The sequence below is a fragment of the Mobula birostris genome, chromosome 6, assembly GCF_030028105.1.
Source record: "Mobula birostris isolate sMobBir1 chromosome 6, sMobBir1.hap1, whole genome shotgun sequence".
Lineage (NCBI taxonomy): Eukaryota > Metazoa > Chordata > Chondrichthyes > Myliobatiformes > Myliobatidae > Mobula > Mobula birostris.
This window is the reverse complement of record NC_092375.1, coordinates 22,914,759-22,932,929: the sequence shown is the minus strand read 5'-3', so window position 1 is coordinate 22,932,929 and position 18,171 is coordinate 22,914,759. Positions and strand designations below refer to the sequence as shown.

At 43.0% G+C, this 18,171-nt stretch overlaps 1 protein-coding gene across 1 annotated transcript in view; it reads left to right on the top strand.

Moving 5' to 3' along the window:
• LOC140199708 (cell adhesion molecule DSCAM) overlaps positions 1–18,171 on the top strand; it is a 652,770-nt gene that overhangs the window by 449,591 nt on the left and 185,008 nt on the right. Inside the window, exon 11 of the mRNA XM_072262186.1 lies at positions 11,802–12,001. Coding sequence (XP_072118287.1) covers positions 11,802–12,001 — 200 coding nt within the window. The remainder of the gene's footprint in view (positions 1–11,801; positions 12,002–18,171) is intronic.

Sequence of the window (18,171 nt, the reverse complement as noted above, 5' to 3'; positions counted from 1 at the left end):
CTTCTCCAGCCCTGTATCTCTTTCACCAATCGCCTTCCCAGCTCTTTACTTCACCCTTACTCCTCTATCGGTTTCACCCATCACCTACTGCCTGTACTCCTTCCTTCCCTCCCCTCGACTTACTCTGATTTCTCTTCTCCTTTTCCATTCCTGATGAAGGGTTTCAACCCAAAATGTCGACTCTTTATTCTTTTCCGTAGATGCTGCCTGGCCGTCTGAGCTCCTCCAGCATTTTGTGCGTATTACTTCGATTTCCAGCATCTGCAGATTTTCTCTTATAAGAGATTCAGTTGTTGTTCAGACCAAACATCAGAAGGGGGAAGCAGAAATGTGATCTAAGTGATGTTGACCGTGGAATGATTGTTCGTGCCAGACAGGGTGATTTGAGAATCTCATAAGCTGCTGACCTCCTGGGGTTTTCACACACAACAGTCTCCGGAGTTTACAGAGAATGGTGCAAAAAAACCACACACACAAAAACATTCAGTGAGCCGCAGTTCTGTGGGCAAAAATGCCTTGTAGAGAGAGGTCAGAGGAAAACAACACGTTGAACCATGAAGTGGATGGGCTACAGGCTCAGAAGACTGTGAATATACATTCAGTGGCCACTTTATTAAGTACAGGAGGTATCTGATAAAGTGGCCACTGGGAGTACATCTTCACAAGGCCTGAGGCTGTGAAGTATCTCTCAACCAGCTCCTATTCAGTTTGCACATTTTCCCTTGTCTGGACTTGCTGTAAGATTGACACTCAACTGCTGGCCACGACCTTTAACCTCATTGTTATGCCAACAGCAAATTGTGGGCCAATGTTTGCACCTAGCAAACTTGGTGATAAAACTGTCATGTCATTTTAAGCTTCCAGCTTGCATCAACAATACAACGACTTCCACTATCTGAAGTGCGATGTAGATTGCTGTGGGAAGGGGTGCGGAATTGGTTTAAATTTCCTCTGTGTACTGTGAATAAAGGGTGTTGTTTATAAAGAACAGATTTATGATTTCATTACACACACCAAAGACAGGTAATCTTCTTTGACGTGATTCTCAGCAATACACTGATAGTTTAAATTTGTTTGGGGAGTTCCATGATTATATTTGTTCAGTCATAAGACGGAAGAGAAATCTCGGCTAATAATGCAGCCACAAGGGAAGCAAACACCCCTGCTTCATTTTGTTTTACATTCTGAGTGATTTGGACAATATTCATAACAGTTGTGGGAAATGCCAGATAATTGTGCAAGTGGGACTGAAGGTGATTTGGGGATGTTTCGGTGGGAGAAGTACTGTTTCATGATTATCGCCATCTTGGTAGTCAAATTGATTTAATTTATTATAAAGGGTTTTGAAGTTACGATCATTCATTCTTTGGATATCTTGGTTTGTGGATGTCTGTGAAGAATAAGAATTTCAAGTTGTGTACTGTATACATTTCTAATATTTGAAACATATGAGGTTTAAATACCATTTAAATGTATACCATTTGAAACATATGAGGTTTAAATCTGTTCTTCGTCCATTTTTGTGGTATAGCACTGGGGTTAAGGATTTCCAAGCTGCTGCATCTGCGTGCTGTCTGTTTCCTTTAACCCTATCACTATGGTTCAGTATCTGATACACTTCCTGTGGGAGGGACGCACATAAGGAGCAGGAATAGGCCACTCAACCTTCCAAACCTGTAGGTTGATTGTAAACTAAGCTCCATTTTGCCAGCTACCTTACAGCTCCTTGCTTGTTTAGTATTCACCCATCTCTTCCTTAAGCATATTGGGACACCATTTTCATCATTCTTTGAGGGAAGAAGTTCCAAAGACTCACAACCCCTCAGAGAAAAATCATAACTAAATGGGCAAACCTTCATTTTCAACAGTGATTCTAAGATCTAGAGTTCAAGAAGAAACATTCAGACCACATTCTCCTTGTCTTGTAGGTCCCCTCCAGCTCATCTAAGAGATACAAGCCTAGCCCATTGCAGGTATTACATAGAATAGTGAAGCATAGGAGTAGGCCTTTCAGCCTAACGTTTCTACAATGGCCAAATCAATCTAATCTCATCTATGTGTGCCCTCCATTCCCTACCTGCTTTTGTGTCTGTCCCTTATACATTGCTGTCTTATCTGCTTCCACCACCACCACTGAGATACAGGAATCGACTGAATGTATTTATTTATTTATTGAGATACAGCACGGATCAGGCCCCTTCCAACCCCTTGAGCTATGATGCCCAGCAGCCCCCTGATTTAACCCTAGCCTAATCATGGGATAATTTACAATGACCAATTAACCTACCAACCAGTATGTCTTTGTACTGTGGTGGGGGGGGGGGGGGGGAACCCAAGCACCTGGCGAAACTCACACGGTCACAGGAAGAACGGTCATGTGTCCAACACTCGCCTGGGTTGATAATTCCACCACAGAAGAACGGTCCCCTTTGTTGTGGTCACATTTGGTGACTTCTGAAGGATTTCGGAGGACAACAGGAAGAATCGACGACATCTGAAGACTCAAACCTCTCTCTCTCTCTCTCTCCACCACTACTGAACTCAATACCACGAACTGAACTGAACTTTACTTATCACTGTAAGACTGTATCCATTTACCCCCAGGCTTGAAGAAGCTTGGTTTCTATATTTCCACACATATATATAAAATCAATCATTGCTAACCTGTTTGATTTATCTGATTTTATATTACTGTATTGCCTAGTTACTAATAAATACCATTAGTTAATAGCAAAACCAGACTCCAAAGTATTTTCTGTTTCTGCTGGTTCTTTAACCCGTCACAGGGTACGTGACAGTGGGAACGCAATAATATTATTGTTTACGTCAGGATATCAAGGGCGCAGTGACAGAGGACTGGCTTCAGTCCTGGCCGTGGCTGCAGTATAGAGTTTGTATCTTCTCCCTGTGACTGTGAGGTATTCCTACAGGAGCCCCACTTTCATCCCACATCCCAAAGACATGCAGGTTGGCAAATTGTTCCTCATGTGTAGGTGAGTGGAAGGAGAGGAGTGATGACAAGGTAGGGAAAATAACGAATTAGATTGATGTGAGAATAGTGTCAATGTGCAGTTGATGGACATGGACCTGGTGTTCCAAAAGGCCTGGGTCAATGCTGTGTGTTGCATTGACTCGAAGAAGACTAATACTTTACCTGAGTACTCACCAAAACCTTATATAACCAAAACATAAGCAATGCACACAAAACGCTGGAGGAACTCAGCAGGCCTAGCAGCATCTACGGTAAAGAGTAAACAGCTCGGGCCGTGGCCCTCCTTCAGGCCTCTGTTTAAGAGGAGTCCTGATGAAGGGTCTTGGCCTGAAAACATCGACCGTTCACTCCTTTCCATAGATGCTGCCCCACCTGCTGAGATCCTCCAGCACTTTGTGTGTGTTGCTTTGGATATTCAGCATCTACGAGTTTCTCGTGTTTGTAACCGAAACATAACCTCCTTGCTTTTGTTCCCTTAGCAAAAAAAAAGATAACAACCTTATAATCGAAATATGACTAGGCTTGTGTGTACACATTTGTTTGTTTGAAACACACCTTGAAGCACTGAAAGCTGTAATATCATTCAGTTTAATGCTCAAAGGTGCTAAAGTTCAATCCATTACCCCATTCTTCTTGTCCACACATCATTCTTGAAACAAGCAGACAGATTTATGTGTATGGCTTGTGAATGTAAGCACTACACAATTGTTTTTTTTTCCATCAGTTTGGTACCTTGTAATATTAATATGGAAAGTATATCCGCAGATAGATCTAATATGTTCCTTGTTAATCTAACTGCTTTGGTAATCGACATACTAAAGGCTGCTTCACCTAAAAACTGTGTATAAGATGACGTCAGTAATATCATCAATTCATGGAGCTAACTTAATGGGTTCAACTGGGGGCATAAGTCACCATGCAGTTCGAGAAGGAGAAGGTAAAGTCGGATGTATCAGTATTACAGAGGCATGAGAGAGAAAATAGCCAAAGTTGATTGGAAGAGTACAGTAACAGTGATAACAGCAGAACAGCAATGGCTCGAGTTTCTGGGAGCAATTCGGAAGGAGCAGGGTAGGTACATCCCAAAGATGAAGAAGTATTCTAAAGGAAGGATGAGGGAATTGTGACTGACAAGGGAAGCCAAAGACAACATAAATGGTAAAGAGAGGGCCTACAACATTGCAAAAATTAGTGTGAAGTTAGGTAATTGGGAAGTTGTTCAATATGAACAGGATGTAACTAAAAAGCTGTAAGGAGAGAAAAGATGAAATATGAAGGAAAGCTGGCCAATAAAATAAAAGAGGATACCAAATGTTTTATCTTATATATAAAGAGTAAAAGAGAAGCAAGAGTGGATATCAAACCACTGGAAAATGATGCTGGAGAGGTAGTAATGGGGGACAATGAAATGATGGACTAATGTAATATGTATTTTGCATCAGTCTAGAGTGTCAGGGGGTAGAAGTGAGTATAGTTGCTATTACTAAGGAGAAGGTGCTTGAGAAGCTGAAAGGGCTGAAGGTGAGTAAGTCACCTGGACCAGGTGGACTACACACCAGCGTTCTGAAAGAGGTAACTGAAGAGATTGTCGAATTGGTTCCGGAGGACTGGAAGATTACAAACGCAAACAACAGGAATTCTGCAGATGCTGGGAATTCAAGCAACACACATCAAAGTTGCTGGTGAACGCAGCAGGCCAGGCAGCATCTCTAGGAAGAGGTACAGTCGACGTTTCAGGCCGAGACCCTTTGTCAGGACTAACTGAAGGAAGAGTTAGTAAGAGATTTGAAAGTAGGAGGGGGAGGAGGAGATCCAAAATGATAGGAGAAGACAGGAGGGGGAGGGATGGAGCCAAGAGCTGGACAGGTGATTGGCAAAGGGGATATGAGAGCGTCATGGGACAGGAGGTCCGGGGAGAAAGACAAGGTGGGGGGGGGAACCAGAGGATGGGCAAGGGGTATAGTCAGAGGGACAGAGGGAGAAAAAGGAGAGTGAGAGAAAGAATGTGTGTATAAAAATAAATAACAGATGGGGTACGAGGGGGAGGTGGGGCATTAGCGGAACTTAGAGAAGTCGATGTTCATGCCATCAGGTTGGAGGCTATCCAGATGGAATATAAGGTGTTGTTCCTCCAACCTGAGTGTGGCTTCATCTTTACAGTAGACAGGCCGTGGATAGACATGTCAGAAGATTACAAATGTCATTTTACTCTGCAAGAAAGGAGTTAGGCAGAAGAAAGGAAATTATTTTTATCAATTTAGTGATTAAGTGTGGAGTAGGCCCTTCTGGCCATTTGAGCCATGCCTCCCTAGCAACCATCACAAACCCAATTCATCCTAATGTAATCATGGAACAATTTACAAAGACCAATTAACCATCTTTGGACTAGGGGAGGAAAGCAGAAGGCCCAGAGAAATCACACCTACTCCCTGGGGAAGACATACAGAGACTCCTTATAGAACATCACTGGAATTGAACCTCTTACTCCGGAATGCTATGAGCTGAAAACAGCGTTGCACTAACTGCTATACTACCATGGCGCCAGGTAGCCTGACTTCAGTGGTTGCAAAGATGCTACAATCCATTATTAAGGGTGATATTTTGGGGTGCTTAGACGCACATGATATAATAGGCCGAAGTCAGCATGGTTTCCTTAAGGGGAAATCTCCCTGACAAATCTGATGGAATTCTTTGAGAAAATAACAGGCAGGATAAACAAAGGAAAATCAGTGGATGATGTTTACTTGGATTTTTCAGAAGGCCTTTGACAAGATGTCACAACTGAGACTGCCTAAGGTAAGAGTCCATGATATTACAGCAAAAATAATGACATCAATAGAAAATTGGCTGACTGGCTGGATGCAAAGAGTGGGTATAAAGAGGGCATTTTCTGGTTAACTGGTGGTGTTCTGCAAGGGCTCGTGTTGGGACTAGTTCTTTTCATACTATACGTCAATGATTTGGATGATGGAATTAATGGCTTGTGGCCAAGTTTGCAGACTTGCAGAAGATAGGTGAAGAGGCAGGTAGTGTTGAGAAAGCAGAAAGTCTCCAAAAGAACTTAGATTGGGAAAAATCAGTAAAGTGGTAGATATAGTGTAGGGAACTGCAGGGTCATGCACTTGGGGAGAAGGAAAAAAGGTGTAGACTATTTTCTAAACAGAGAGAAAATTCAAAAATCAGAGGTGCAAAGGGACTTGGGAATCCTTGTGTAGGATTCTCTAATGGTTAACTTGAAGTTTGAATCAATGGTAAGGAAGGTAATTGTATTGTTGCCATTCATTTTGAGAGGACTAGTATATAATGGCAAGGATGTCACGCTGAAGTTTTATTAGGCATTGCAGAAGGTCCAGAGGAGTTTCACAAGAATACTTCTGTGAATAAAAGTGGTAACATATGAGGAGGTTTTTGCTGGCTCTGGGCCTGTACTTACTGTGGTTTAGAAGAATGAGGGGAGATCTCATTGAAACCTATTACATCTTGAAAAGTCTTGCTAGAGTGGATGTGTAGAGAATGTTTCCTTTAGTGGATGAGTCTAGGATCAAAGGGCACAGCTTCAGAATAGAAGGACAACTCTTTAGAATAGAGATGAGGGGGAATTTCTCAGAGGGTGGTGAATCTGTGGAATTCATTGCCACTTATGGCTGTGGTGGCCAAGTCATTGAGTTTATTTAAAGCAGAGGGTGATAGGTTCCTGATTAGTCAGGGTGTCAAAGGTTACAGGGAGAAAGCAGGAGAATAAGGCTGAGAGGGATAATAAATCAGTCATGATGGAATGGTGGAGCAGACTTGATGGGCTGAATGACTTAATTCTGCTTCTAGATCCTATGATCCTATAGAAGCTGTCAGACCTGCAGAGTACCTCTAGCATTTCCTGTTCTTACTTCAGATTTCCAAAATTGCCATCTTTTTATTACAATTAAAGAGAGATAATAGTATGAGAAACTGATCGAGTGTAGGACTCAATGGATCTTTGAAGAATTAGCAGAGACACCTTGGGCCAAACAGGCTCCATTTGTAGGACTCAATGAGATAAATATGTTGAAAGAACATAACTAGAGTTTTACAAAAAAGCAACAGATTCTGATAATAAATCTGATTGACATATTATTGGTTTCTGTGTCACTCCTGAAAATCATACAAGTAAAAATGGTGGTTTGCCTGTCCACAATGCAACAAAATATACTATTAGCTGCTGGAGTTGCAATGGAAGTATAGAGAGAAAGTTTTCTCATTTAACCTGTGGCTGTGAGTTCAGCTGAAACTGTGTATGCCTACACTCTCCTCTCATCTCAAAGATCCAGCCTAGGCCAAGATAAGGCTATAAGATATAGGAACAGAATTAGGCCATCTGGTCCATCAAACCTTTTCCATCATTTCATCATGGCCCAATCCATCTCCCCTCTCAGGCCTAATCTCCTGCCTTCTGCCTGTAGTCCTTCATGCCCTGATTAATCAAGAATCTATCAACCTAACTTGGCATCAGCTGCCACCTGAGGAAATAAATTCCAGAGATTCACCACTCTCTGGCTAAAGAAATTCCTCTTCATCTCCATTCTAAAAGGACGTCCCTCCATTCTGAGGCTATGTCGTCTGGTCTCAAACTCTCCCACCATTGGAAACATCCTCTCCACATCCATTCTATTAAGGCCTTTCACCACCCTATAGGTTTCAGTGAGGTCACCCCTCATTCTTCACTGTGAAACTTATCTCCGCCTGTGGTTGGAGCTCCCAAAATATGTTATGTTCAAATCAAAATAATGCAAAACACAGAAATGACAATCTAATTTGTGAAAGTTGAAGGCAGAGGAGCTATAGGAGAGACAGTGATAAATTCATAGTGACAGAGATAGGCCAGACACTTTTGGGAACTAATATTGTAATCTTCACAAGTTGTATTTGTGACAGACTTACTTATAATATTCTTAATTTCAGAAGTACATATATTTTACAACTTAAGCACAATATTGGTGCTGTATACTTGCAACACTGTTGGATCAAATAGAAGACTCTTTTCTCTGGAGATTTTCTGACCTGATTTGGGAATGTTTGATTCTGAACATGGATTCTCAGCGTGATCACATGATAACCATTTTTGACTAACTATCATATCAATGCCTTGTGCCAGTTCTTTCTTGCCTTGCTCTAGGCTGTCCCCAGTACGTCTTAGACTTTATTGGTCATTGATGCAAAACAGCGTGATTTCACTGTATGTTTTGATGTTTCGGTATATATGTAAAAAATAATGCTAATTTTATCTTATCTTTGGGTCAGTTTAATCCTCCTCAACCGATTTTACTCCATTTTCTGTAGCTGCTAGTGCAAGCGCTTTGTTGCTTGTACTGACAAGCCAGTTTGACTCAGGGCAATAAGCACTCTATTTTACATTAGCATATCTTTCACAATACACCTGTGAAGCTGTAAAGACCAGGAGGGAGAATGAGGTCGATGGGGAAGCATTGGAAACCCTGCTAACTGTTGGGAAGTCATTACAAGCGAGTTGCACAGATTTCAAGAAACAGGCAGGCAAAACAGCAAGATTTTTTCTACAAGGATGAGATCAAAAAAAAAATCCTCCTTGCAGCGTAGACCCTGACAACCATAGAAAGCTAACAAGCTGTCAGGGCCATAACTGCATGCTTCGAATGTGGAGCTGCAATTTTGTTCAAAGCTCCCACAATGACAAACTCAATGACAGAACAGTTGTAACCATCAGCCACTCTTATTTTTTTCCCTTTTCTTCTTTAGAGCACGTATACTAATGCAGAGAGGCACAAGGTGCTGTGCAACTCTACTTGAGAGCATCTAATGCACAGGAAGGCTTGACTTTTCAGCGCAGTGCCTATGCAACATCGCTCTCTTCTAGACGTGGTCTGATAGAACAGGCACTGCCTGGGGCTGAAGTGAATGTTAAGAGTGCTACAGGTTGAAGAGATACCTCAAATTATTGTGGCTAATAACAGGGTGGTGGGGTGGAGATACATCTCAATCAAAGGAGATGTAAGCCACTCTATCCCTCCGCTAGTCTGCAGGTCACCCTTAGGTAAGATGTAGCAACTGCCTAGTCCCTCGATCAGGGTCACGTGAAGCCATGGGAGCAGGTGGTGGATGGTTGTATGAGCAGCTGGTGCAGATCTCGAGTCTTAGTTATGCGACCACTGACATTCTCTGAAGAGTGTCGATGATGGCTGCAGTAACCCATCTTGTAAAGACACTACCCAGAAGAAGGCAATGGAAACCACTTCTGCAGAAAAATTTGCCAAGAACAGTTATGGTCATGGAGACCATGATTGCTCATGCAGAACAACTGCAGTTTAAAATAAGTAAAAATCAGGAATTCTGAAGCAAAGACAGGAAATGTTGGAAATACTCAACAGGTCAGGCAACATCTGTGGAAAGAGAAACAGAGTTAATGTTTTGAGTTGAGGATCTTTCATCAGAACTGAGAAAGAGAGAAAACAAAACAGCTTTAAGTTTTAGAGAGGTTGCATAGGGTGAGTCCAGTGTCGTGTTATGGTGATAAAAAGCAGATAAAGTAATCTGGTTGACAGAATAATTATGGCAGTTGGAAAGAGAGGGAGAGAGCAAAAACAGATGAACTTCAATGGTGTGGATAGTGTAGAAAGTTGTGCTAGGTTACAATGGGACATAGTTAGGATGCAGAGCTGGATTGAGTAGAGGCAGATGGACTTCCATCCGGAATAGTGTGAAGTGATTCACTTTGCATGGTCAAACTTAAAGGCAGAGTACAAAGTTAATAGGTTTCAATAGGTACATTTAATGTCAGAGAAATAGATACAATATACATCCTGAAATTTTTCACAAACATCCACAAAAACAGAGGAGTGCCCCAAAGAATAAATAACGGTTAAAATGTTAGAACCCCCCCCCCCGCTCCCCTCTCCCACACACAAGCAGCAGCAAGGCAATGACCCCCCACCCCCTCCAGCAAAAAAGCATCGGTACCCTTCAACGAGCACTCAACCATACAACAAACATCAATAAAGACACAGTCTTGCAGTACCCCAAAAACTACTCATTCACTGTCATTTGACAGACCACAGGTGCGCGCTCTCGCACTCTCTCTCTCTCTCTCTCTCTCCCTCCCTCCCTCCCTCCCCCTAATAAGGGAAAAAGAGGTGTCCCCATTTCACAGCGAGAGGGGAGACATAAAAAACACCTCGCTGATTAATGATGTTCAGAGTCTGTTGCGTTACTTGTTCCGAGCTCTGCGCCCAGAGAGTTGTCACTAGAAAGGCCCAGCTCCCCAGACACACAAACCCCAGCAGCGAACCCGCTGCTCCCGATGTTCCGTGTTCTCCCGCGATGCTTCAATCGGGGGCACCAGCCTAGAATCAGCACATCCCCAGAGCCAAGAAAATCTGGAAACATGAAGGTAGGCTAGTCTTCCAGGCCACGCCTTTGGGAGATCAAAAAGTAGCTGGTCATAAGGCCCTGAGAGTGGATCCCATTCCCACGAAGAACTGAAGTCAGAGTGTAACTCCAGGTCAGGGTCTTCAAAAAAACCTTGGAAAGGATAAAAAGAGATGTAAAAGATAGCAATACAGCTGTTTCCAAAGATGTCAGCAAAGGAGTTGCCGTTTAGCGCCATCTTGACTTCCACCTGTTGGCAGGATTCTTAGCTGTATGGAGGAACAGAGGGATTTAGGGGTTCCATAAATCCCTCAAATTTGTCAGGCAAGTTGATCGGGTAAGAAGGCAAATGGTGTGTTGGCCTTCATTAGTCATGGAATTGAGTTCATGAGCCTTGAGGTAATATCTCAGCTCTAAAAAATTCTGGTTAGACCACACATTGTGTTCAGTTCTGGTAGCTTCATTATAAGAAGGATATGGAAGCTTTAGAGAGAATGCAGAGGCAATTTACCGGGTTGATACCTGAACTTATATCTTATAAGGAAAGGTTAGGAAGCTAGGGCTTTTCTCTTTGAAGAGAAGGAGGATAGGAGGCGAGTTGAAAGAGGCGTATGAGATGATAAGGGGCATTGATCAAAGAGACAAGCAGTGCCTTTACCCGAGGGTCACAATGGCTAATATGAGAGGGCATTCTTTTAAGGTGATTGGAGACAAGTATATGGGAGATGTCAGAGGGAGGTTTATCACACAGAGAATGGTGAGTGCTTGGAATGCACTGCTGGTGGTGGTGCTGGAGGCAGATATATTGGGAACATTTAAGACTCACTTAGATAGATACAAGGATGAAAGAAAAATGCAGGACTGTATGGGCGGGAAGGATTAGATTAACTTGGAGTAGGTTAAAAAGTCAGCAGAAAATCGTGGGCCGAAGGGCCTGTGCTATACTGTTCTATGTTCCATGTTCTATATTCAAACCAGTTTTAATCAATGTTTTATAAAGTGATGATGTGAATAGGAATTTGTGCTCTTCCTAATGTAAATGCATTTCCATAAATTTAAATGGAAATAGAACTACAGCTGTTTAAATATATTTCCTAACAGATTGGAAGCACCTTGGGATATGTTTCCAAATTCAAATCACCACATCTGTGCAGTTTTTTTGATGATGAGGTGTTTTTTTTTTGAATCTCTAGATTGGGGAGGTGTAGTTGTAATTAGCTTTAAAACTGCATAGCAAATGCATCTAAGAACAGGGATACTTGGCATGGTTTCTAGGACGTTACATTCACATGTGTGAAGTTTGTGATTCCGGCTAGACCAATATCTATTTACCTGGTTAAGCTGATGGTAAACCACCTTCTTGATGCTCTTGAGGTAAGCTCACCATTCTGTCTCCACTCAGACTGACCAAAATCTGTGTGTTCTATCTTTGCAGTCCCCGCCATGATCACATCATACCCAAACACCACCCTGGCAACCCAAGGCCAGAAGAAGGAGGTCAGCTGCACTGCTCATGGCGAAAAGCCTATCATCGTCCGTTGGGAGAAAGAAGACACCATTATTGACCCTGAACGGATGTTCCGTTACATTGTGTCCACCAAGGAAATTGGAGATGAGGTGGTTTCCACGTTGCAGGTAGTGACTGCAAAGTTTATAGATTTTCGCTTGTTTTATTTATAGCACCGCACCGCCTTATGGTTGAAGAAACAAACTAATACGTTTTGCAGTTTCTACCCACTAGACCTTTGTGCATATGTTGTACAAGCTCTAGAGAATATCACAGCATGACCACAAGGGTGGAATAATACAATACAGTGTTGTGTTATTGTTGCTGATTAACTGGACTCCAAATATTCAGACTGCTTCCTCTATCACAGTTTATTTACTTGTGCACAAAGGGAACTGCATGGCCCCTGTCACCACACTGTTCTGAAGTCTGAACAAAGAAATGCCATTTTTATACAGAAATGACTAGCTGGAAACAGATACTAGCCAATTGGTAACCCTCTGGATGTACAATTCCTGCTTTGCATGATCAAATTATGATAATGCAGATATTAATAGCCAATAGAATCTCCACATTGATACTTCAAAATTAGTAGATTAATTGACCAATAGTATCCGTCACCAGGGAATCCTTTGTTTGCATCCATATCTTGTCTTACTACGCCAAAGGGCTCTGGTCTCCTACTGCGCAGTAGGAAGCTATGGTCTTCAAAGGCCTCACTTGCCAGGAGTGACTGCATGCTATTGGTAAACTATCCTTGTTTCGACATTATCTTAACCCTTGCCTTGCCGCAACTTCTGCAGTGGTTTCCACAAAACAAACCTATAACATTGACGGCCAGAAAAAGACCTTACCCGCTGTTTTCCTTAAAATGCACTTTCTTACTAAGCACTCAAGGAAGAAATTTGACTCCAGAAGCTGTGACTAATCACATGCAAAAAACATTGGTCCCAATTACACTTACTTCCACCATCCTACTGATATCAAATTTCCCCCCTCAAGCTCTCCTCAGCCCTTCTCTGTGAGTGTAAACTGCATCTGTGTGACTGTGAGCCTGTGAAATTCAATTATACCTGCAGCATTTGAGTTATTTGTGGTCCATACAGAGTCTGCAGAGGATTGGAATGATCGTTTTTGAACACTTGCAAAATTACATTTCATATACAGTAATTTTAGGAGAATGAGAGGTGACTTCACATGTCTTTGTAGAAGTTTATAAAATCATGAAGGGAATGGATAAAGATGGACAGTCACCATCTTTTCCCCATGGCTGGGGAGTCCAAGATTAAAGGGCACAGGTACAAGATAAGAGGGAGAATATTAAATGAGATCCGAGAGTTAAATTCTTTACAAAGGATATTGAGTACCCGGAAGTGAACAAGAGGAAGTGGTTGAGGGGGTTACAATCGCAACGCTTAAGAGGCATTTGGATAGGTATATGGAGGGGAGGGGCTTGAAGGGTTGTGGGCCGAATGTGGGCCCGTGGGACCAGCAGGGAGGAGGCTGTGCTCAGCATGGAGCAATTGGGCCAGAAGGCCTGACTTTCTGCTGTGTTACTCTCTGACTCTTCGGATACATAATGTACCCTCAATGCCCAACAACCGTAGGAACAGCCCAGTCCAGCCTTCCAAGCCAGGGACTTTAAACTGAGCAAGCCACAATCTAGGAAATAGAGAGGACAAGTTACGTTGACCAAATGCCTATTCCTCATAGATAGAAGTGTACATATCATCAGGCTGGACCAGAGGAATAATTTCACAAGCACTTTGTATATGTTCTTGCTTTGCACATTAATCATCCCCACCGCACCCCCCCCCACCTCTCGTGTGCTCACTGTATCTTAGCTTTTACACGAGAAAGTCTGCGGATGCTGGAAATCCAAAGGAACACACCCAAAATGCTGGAGGAACTCAGCAGGTCATGCAGCATCCATGAAAATGAATTTCAACATTTTGGGCTGAGACCCTTCTTCAGGACTGGAAAGGAAGGGGGGAGATACCAGAATAAAAAGTGGGGGGAAGGGAAAGAAGTGAAGAGTGAAGCCAGGTGAGTAGGAAAGAAAAAGAGGCTGGAGAAGAGGGAATCTGATAGGAGAGGAAAGTGGACCATGGGAGAAAGGGAAGAAGGAGGAGCAGCAGGGGGAGGTGATAGGCAGGTGAGAAGACGTACTGTAAAAGGCCAGAATGGGGAATACAAGAAGGGGGGGGGATTTTTTTAACTGGAATGAGAAATCGATATTCATGCTATCAGGTTGGAGGGTACCCAGAGGGAATATAAGGTGCTGCTCCTCCATCCTGAGGGTGGCCTCAACTTGGCAAAAGAGGAGGCCATGGGCTGACATGTCAGAATTAAAATTTTGGGCCACTGGGAAGTTCCAATTTTGGCAATGGAACGGAGGTGGCCAACAAAGCAGTCTCCCAATTTACAAGAAGTCTCACCAATGTAAAGAAGGTCATATTGGGATAGCTTATCTTTTAGTTGGTTGGCATTCCTGTGCCTGCAACTTCTGGCATTCTTCTGCTGACCAACACTGCCTCAATTTCACCTCATCACCAGCTCAGCTCAGAAATTTTGGTTCTTTGTTCATTGTTTTCTTTCTTTTCAAAGTTTGAAAAGTTCGAAGTCCAAAGAAAATTTTATTATCAGAGTACATATATGTCACCATATCTAACCCTGAAATTCATTTTCCTGCAAGCACACTCAGCAAATCTATAGAGTAGTAACTATAACAGGATCAGTGTAAGATCAAGTAGAGTGCAGAAGACAACAAACTGTGTAAATGCAAATATAAATGAATAGCAATAAATTAAGAGAAATAACAAGATAAAGAGTCCTTGAAAGTGAGATCATTAGTTGTGGGAACATCTCAATGGATGGGCAATTGAGTGTAGTTAACCGCTTTGTTCAAGAGCTTGATGGTTGTAGGGTAGTAACTGTTTTTGAACCTGGTGATGTGAGTCCTGAGGCTCTTGTACCTTCTACCCAAGGGTATAGCAGTGAGACAAGAGCATGGCCTGGGTGGTGAGGATCTTTGATGATGGATGCTGCTTTCCTACGTCAATGTTCCATGTGGATGTGCTCAATAGTTGGGAGGGCTATAGATATACTACGGCAACATCACTACCTTTTGTAAGATTTTCCATTCAAAGGCACTGGTGTTGCCATACGAGGTCATAATGCAACCAGTCAATACCCTCTCCACTACACATCTATAGAAGTTGGTCAAGGTTTTAGATGTCATGCCAAATCTCAGTGGACTCCTAAGGAAGTAGAGGCACTGATGTGCTTTCTTTGTAATTGCACTTATGTGCTGGGTCCAGGACTGGTCACCTGAAGTAGTAACACACAGAAATTTAAAGTTGCTGACCCTCTCCACCTCTAATGAGGACTGGCTCATGGGACCTCTGGTTTCCCTCTCCTGAAGTCTATAATCAGTGCCTTGGTTTAGCTGACGTTAAGTGAGAGGTTGTTATTATTACACCGCTCAGCCAAATTTTCAATCTCCCTCCTGTATGTTGATTCATCACCACCTTTATTTTGGCCCGGAAGAGTGGTGTCATTAGCAAACTTGAATTTGATATTGGAGCTGAATTTAGCTGCACAGTCATAGGTGTAATCCAGTGGGGCAGGGGACTAAGCACACAGCCCAGTGGTTCAACAGTGCAGACGGAGATCGTAGAGGAGATGTTGCTGCCAATCCAAACTGACTGCGGTCTACAAATGAGGAAATCCAGGATCCAATTTCACAAGGAAGTATTCATGCCAAGATCTTGGAAATTATTGATTAGTTTTGAAAAGATGATGGTATTAAATGCTGAGATGTAATTGATTAAGAGCATCCTGATGGATGCATCTTTGTGGTCCAGATGTTCCAGGGTTGAATGAAGAGTAAATGAGATCGCATCTATTGTGGACTTCACAGGTCACTCTAAGCTGACTCTGTTACACACTTCCACGTTATCCCTCTGCCTTATTCCCTGTGATCAGATGTTATCCCGGAGTCAGAGCCCCTTAGTTCACAAGAAATTCCAATTAGCCCACAGTGTGTCCTGCAGTGTAAGCAGCCTGCCATTACGTGTGGAAGTGACTTACTGAGGCTGAGTTTTATAATGTTTTAATAGGAAACAGATCACATTCTGCACATTATAATGAATTACAGTTGACAAGGAATTAAATTACAGGGCTCTGGCACATTTAAAGTCTTCAGGTCACGTGTTGGAACTTAGCCAAAAGCCTGGAGGATATATTAATCTTTGGTTGTCTACCTCCCTGTGGTATGCCTTTGCAGACTAATAGTTCCATTGTTTTCATCTGAAAGATAAGCAGCAGTTCCCCAATACTGAACTGAAATAGGCAGCACAGTAGTGTAGCGGTTAGTGCAATTGCTATACCACACCACTGATCCCCAATTGGAGTTCGATTCCTGCTGCTGATCTACATTCTCCCAGTGACCATGTCAGAGTGGTCGGGCTTTGGCTCATTCGGGCTTTGGCGAGGTAAGTGGGTAAGTAAACTTCGCTTTTCCTTGCATTTTTTGAGGAATAGAGAGTATGTCTGTAAGGTTAGTTCTTTGCTCTGGGTGTCAGATGTGGGAATCCTGGGAATCTTTCAGTCTCCCAGATGGCCACATCTGTACCAGGTGCACCGAGATACAGCTCCTGAGAGACCGTGTTAGGGATCTGGAGCTGCGGCTTGATGACCTACAGCTTATTAGAGAAAGTGAGCAGGAGATAGGTAGGAGCTATAGGGAGTTAGTCTCCCTGAGGCTGTAGGGGTTGGATAAGTGCGTGACAGTCAGGGAAGGGCAGGTGGAACGAGCTCAGATAGTAGAGAGCACCCCTGTGGCCATCCCCCTCAGTAATCGTTATCTCGTTTTGGATGCTGTTGAGGGGGAGTGACCTGTCAGAGTACAACCACGGCGATTGGGTCTCTGGCACTGAGTCTGGTTCTGTGGTGCAGAAGGTCAAGAGGAAGCTGAGGAATGTGGTAGTCATAGGGGAATTCATAGTGAAGGGAACAGACAGGAGGTTCTGTCAGCCTGATAAAGATACCCACATGGTGTGTTGCCTCCCAGGTACCGGAGTACAGGATGTCTCGGATCGGGTGCAGAGTATTCTGAGGGGAGAGGATGAACAACCATAAGTATTGGTACACGTTGGCACCAATGACATAGGTAGAAAAAGGGAGGAAGTCCTGAAGAGAGAATTCAGGGAGTTAGGTAGAAAGCTGAAAAGCAGGACCTCCAGGGTAGTAATCTCAGGATTGCTAGTCAGAGGCTTTTTCCCAGGGGTGAAACGGCTAGCACGAGAGGGCATAGTTTTAAGGTGCTTGGAAGAAGGTACAGAGGAAATGTTGGAGGTAAGTTTTTTATGCAAAGAGCCGTGAGTGCATGGGATGGGTTGACGGCGATGGTGGTAGAAGCAGAAACGATAGGGTCTTTTAAGAGACTTCTGGATAGGTACATGGAGCTTAGAAAAATAGAGGGCTATGGGTAACCCTAGGTAGTTCTAGGGTAAGGACATGTTCAGCACTGCTTTGTGGGCTGAAGGGCCTGTATTGTGCTGAAGGTTTTCTATGTTTCTATTGCTGCCTGTGCCACATGCTAATGACGCAATAATAACATGATCGGACATATTAATGTGTGGCTGAGAGACTGGTGTAGGAGGCAGGGCTTCAGATTCCTGGATCATTGGAGCCTCTTCTGGAGAAGGTACAACCTGTACAAAAAAGACAGGTTACACCTGAACCCAAAGGGATCCAGTATCCTAGCAGGCAGACTTAACAGTGGTTTTAGGGAGGATTTAAACTAATTTGGCAGGGAGATGGGAACCAGAGTGATAGGGCTGAGGAAGGGGAAAACAGAAATAAATCAAAGATAGCGTGCAACAGAGATGATAGAAAGGATAGGCAGGAGATGAGCCTTAATCACAGCCATTTACAGGGCAATAGAGGTGTGGTGCAGATAAAAGAGAAAGCTACAAATATTCGACTGAAAGTGTTATATTTGAATGCACACAGCATAAACAATAAAATGGACGATCTAGAAATTCAGCTACAGATTGGCAAGTATGATGCTGTGGCCATCTCTGAAACTTGGCTAAAGGATGGCTGCCATCAGGAGCTGAACGTCCAAGGATATACGATGTATCGGAAAGATAGATTAGTAGGCAGAAGGGGTGGTGTGGTATAAGAAATAATATTAAATCATTAGAAAGGGATGACACATAGGATTGGAAGGTGTAGAGTATCTATGGGTTGAGTTAAGAAATGGCAAGGGTAAAAGGACTCTAATGTCAGT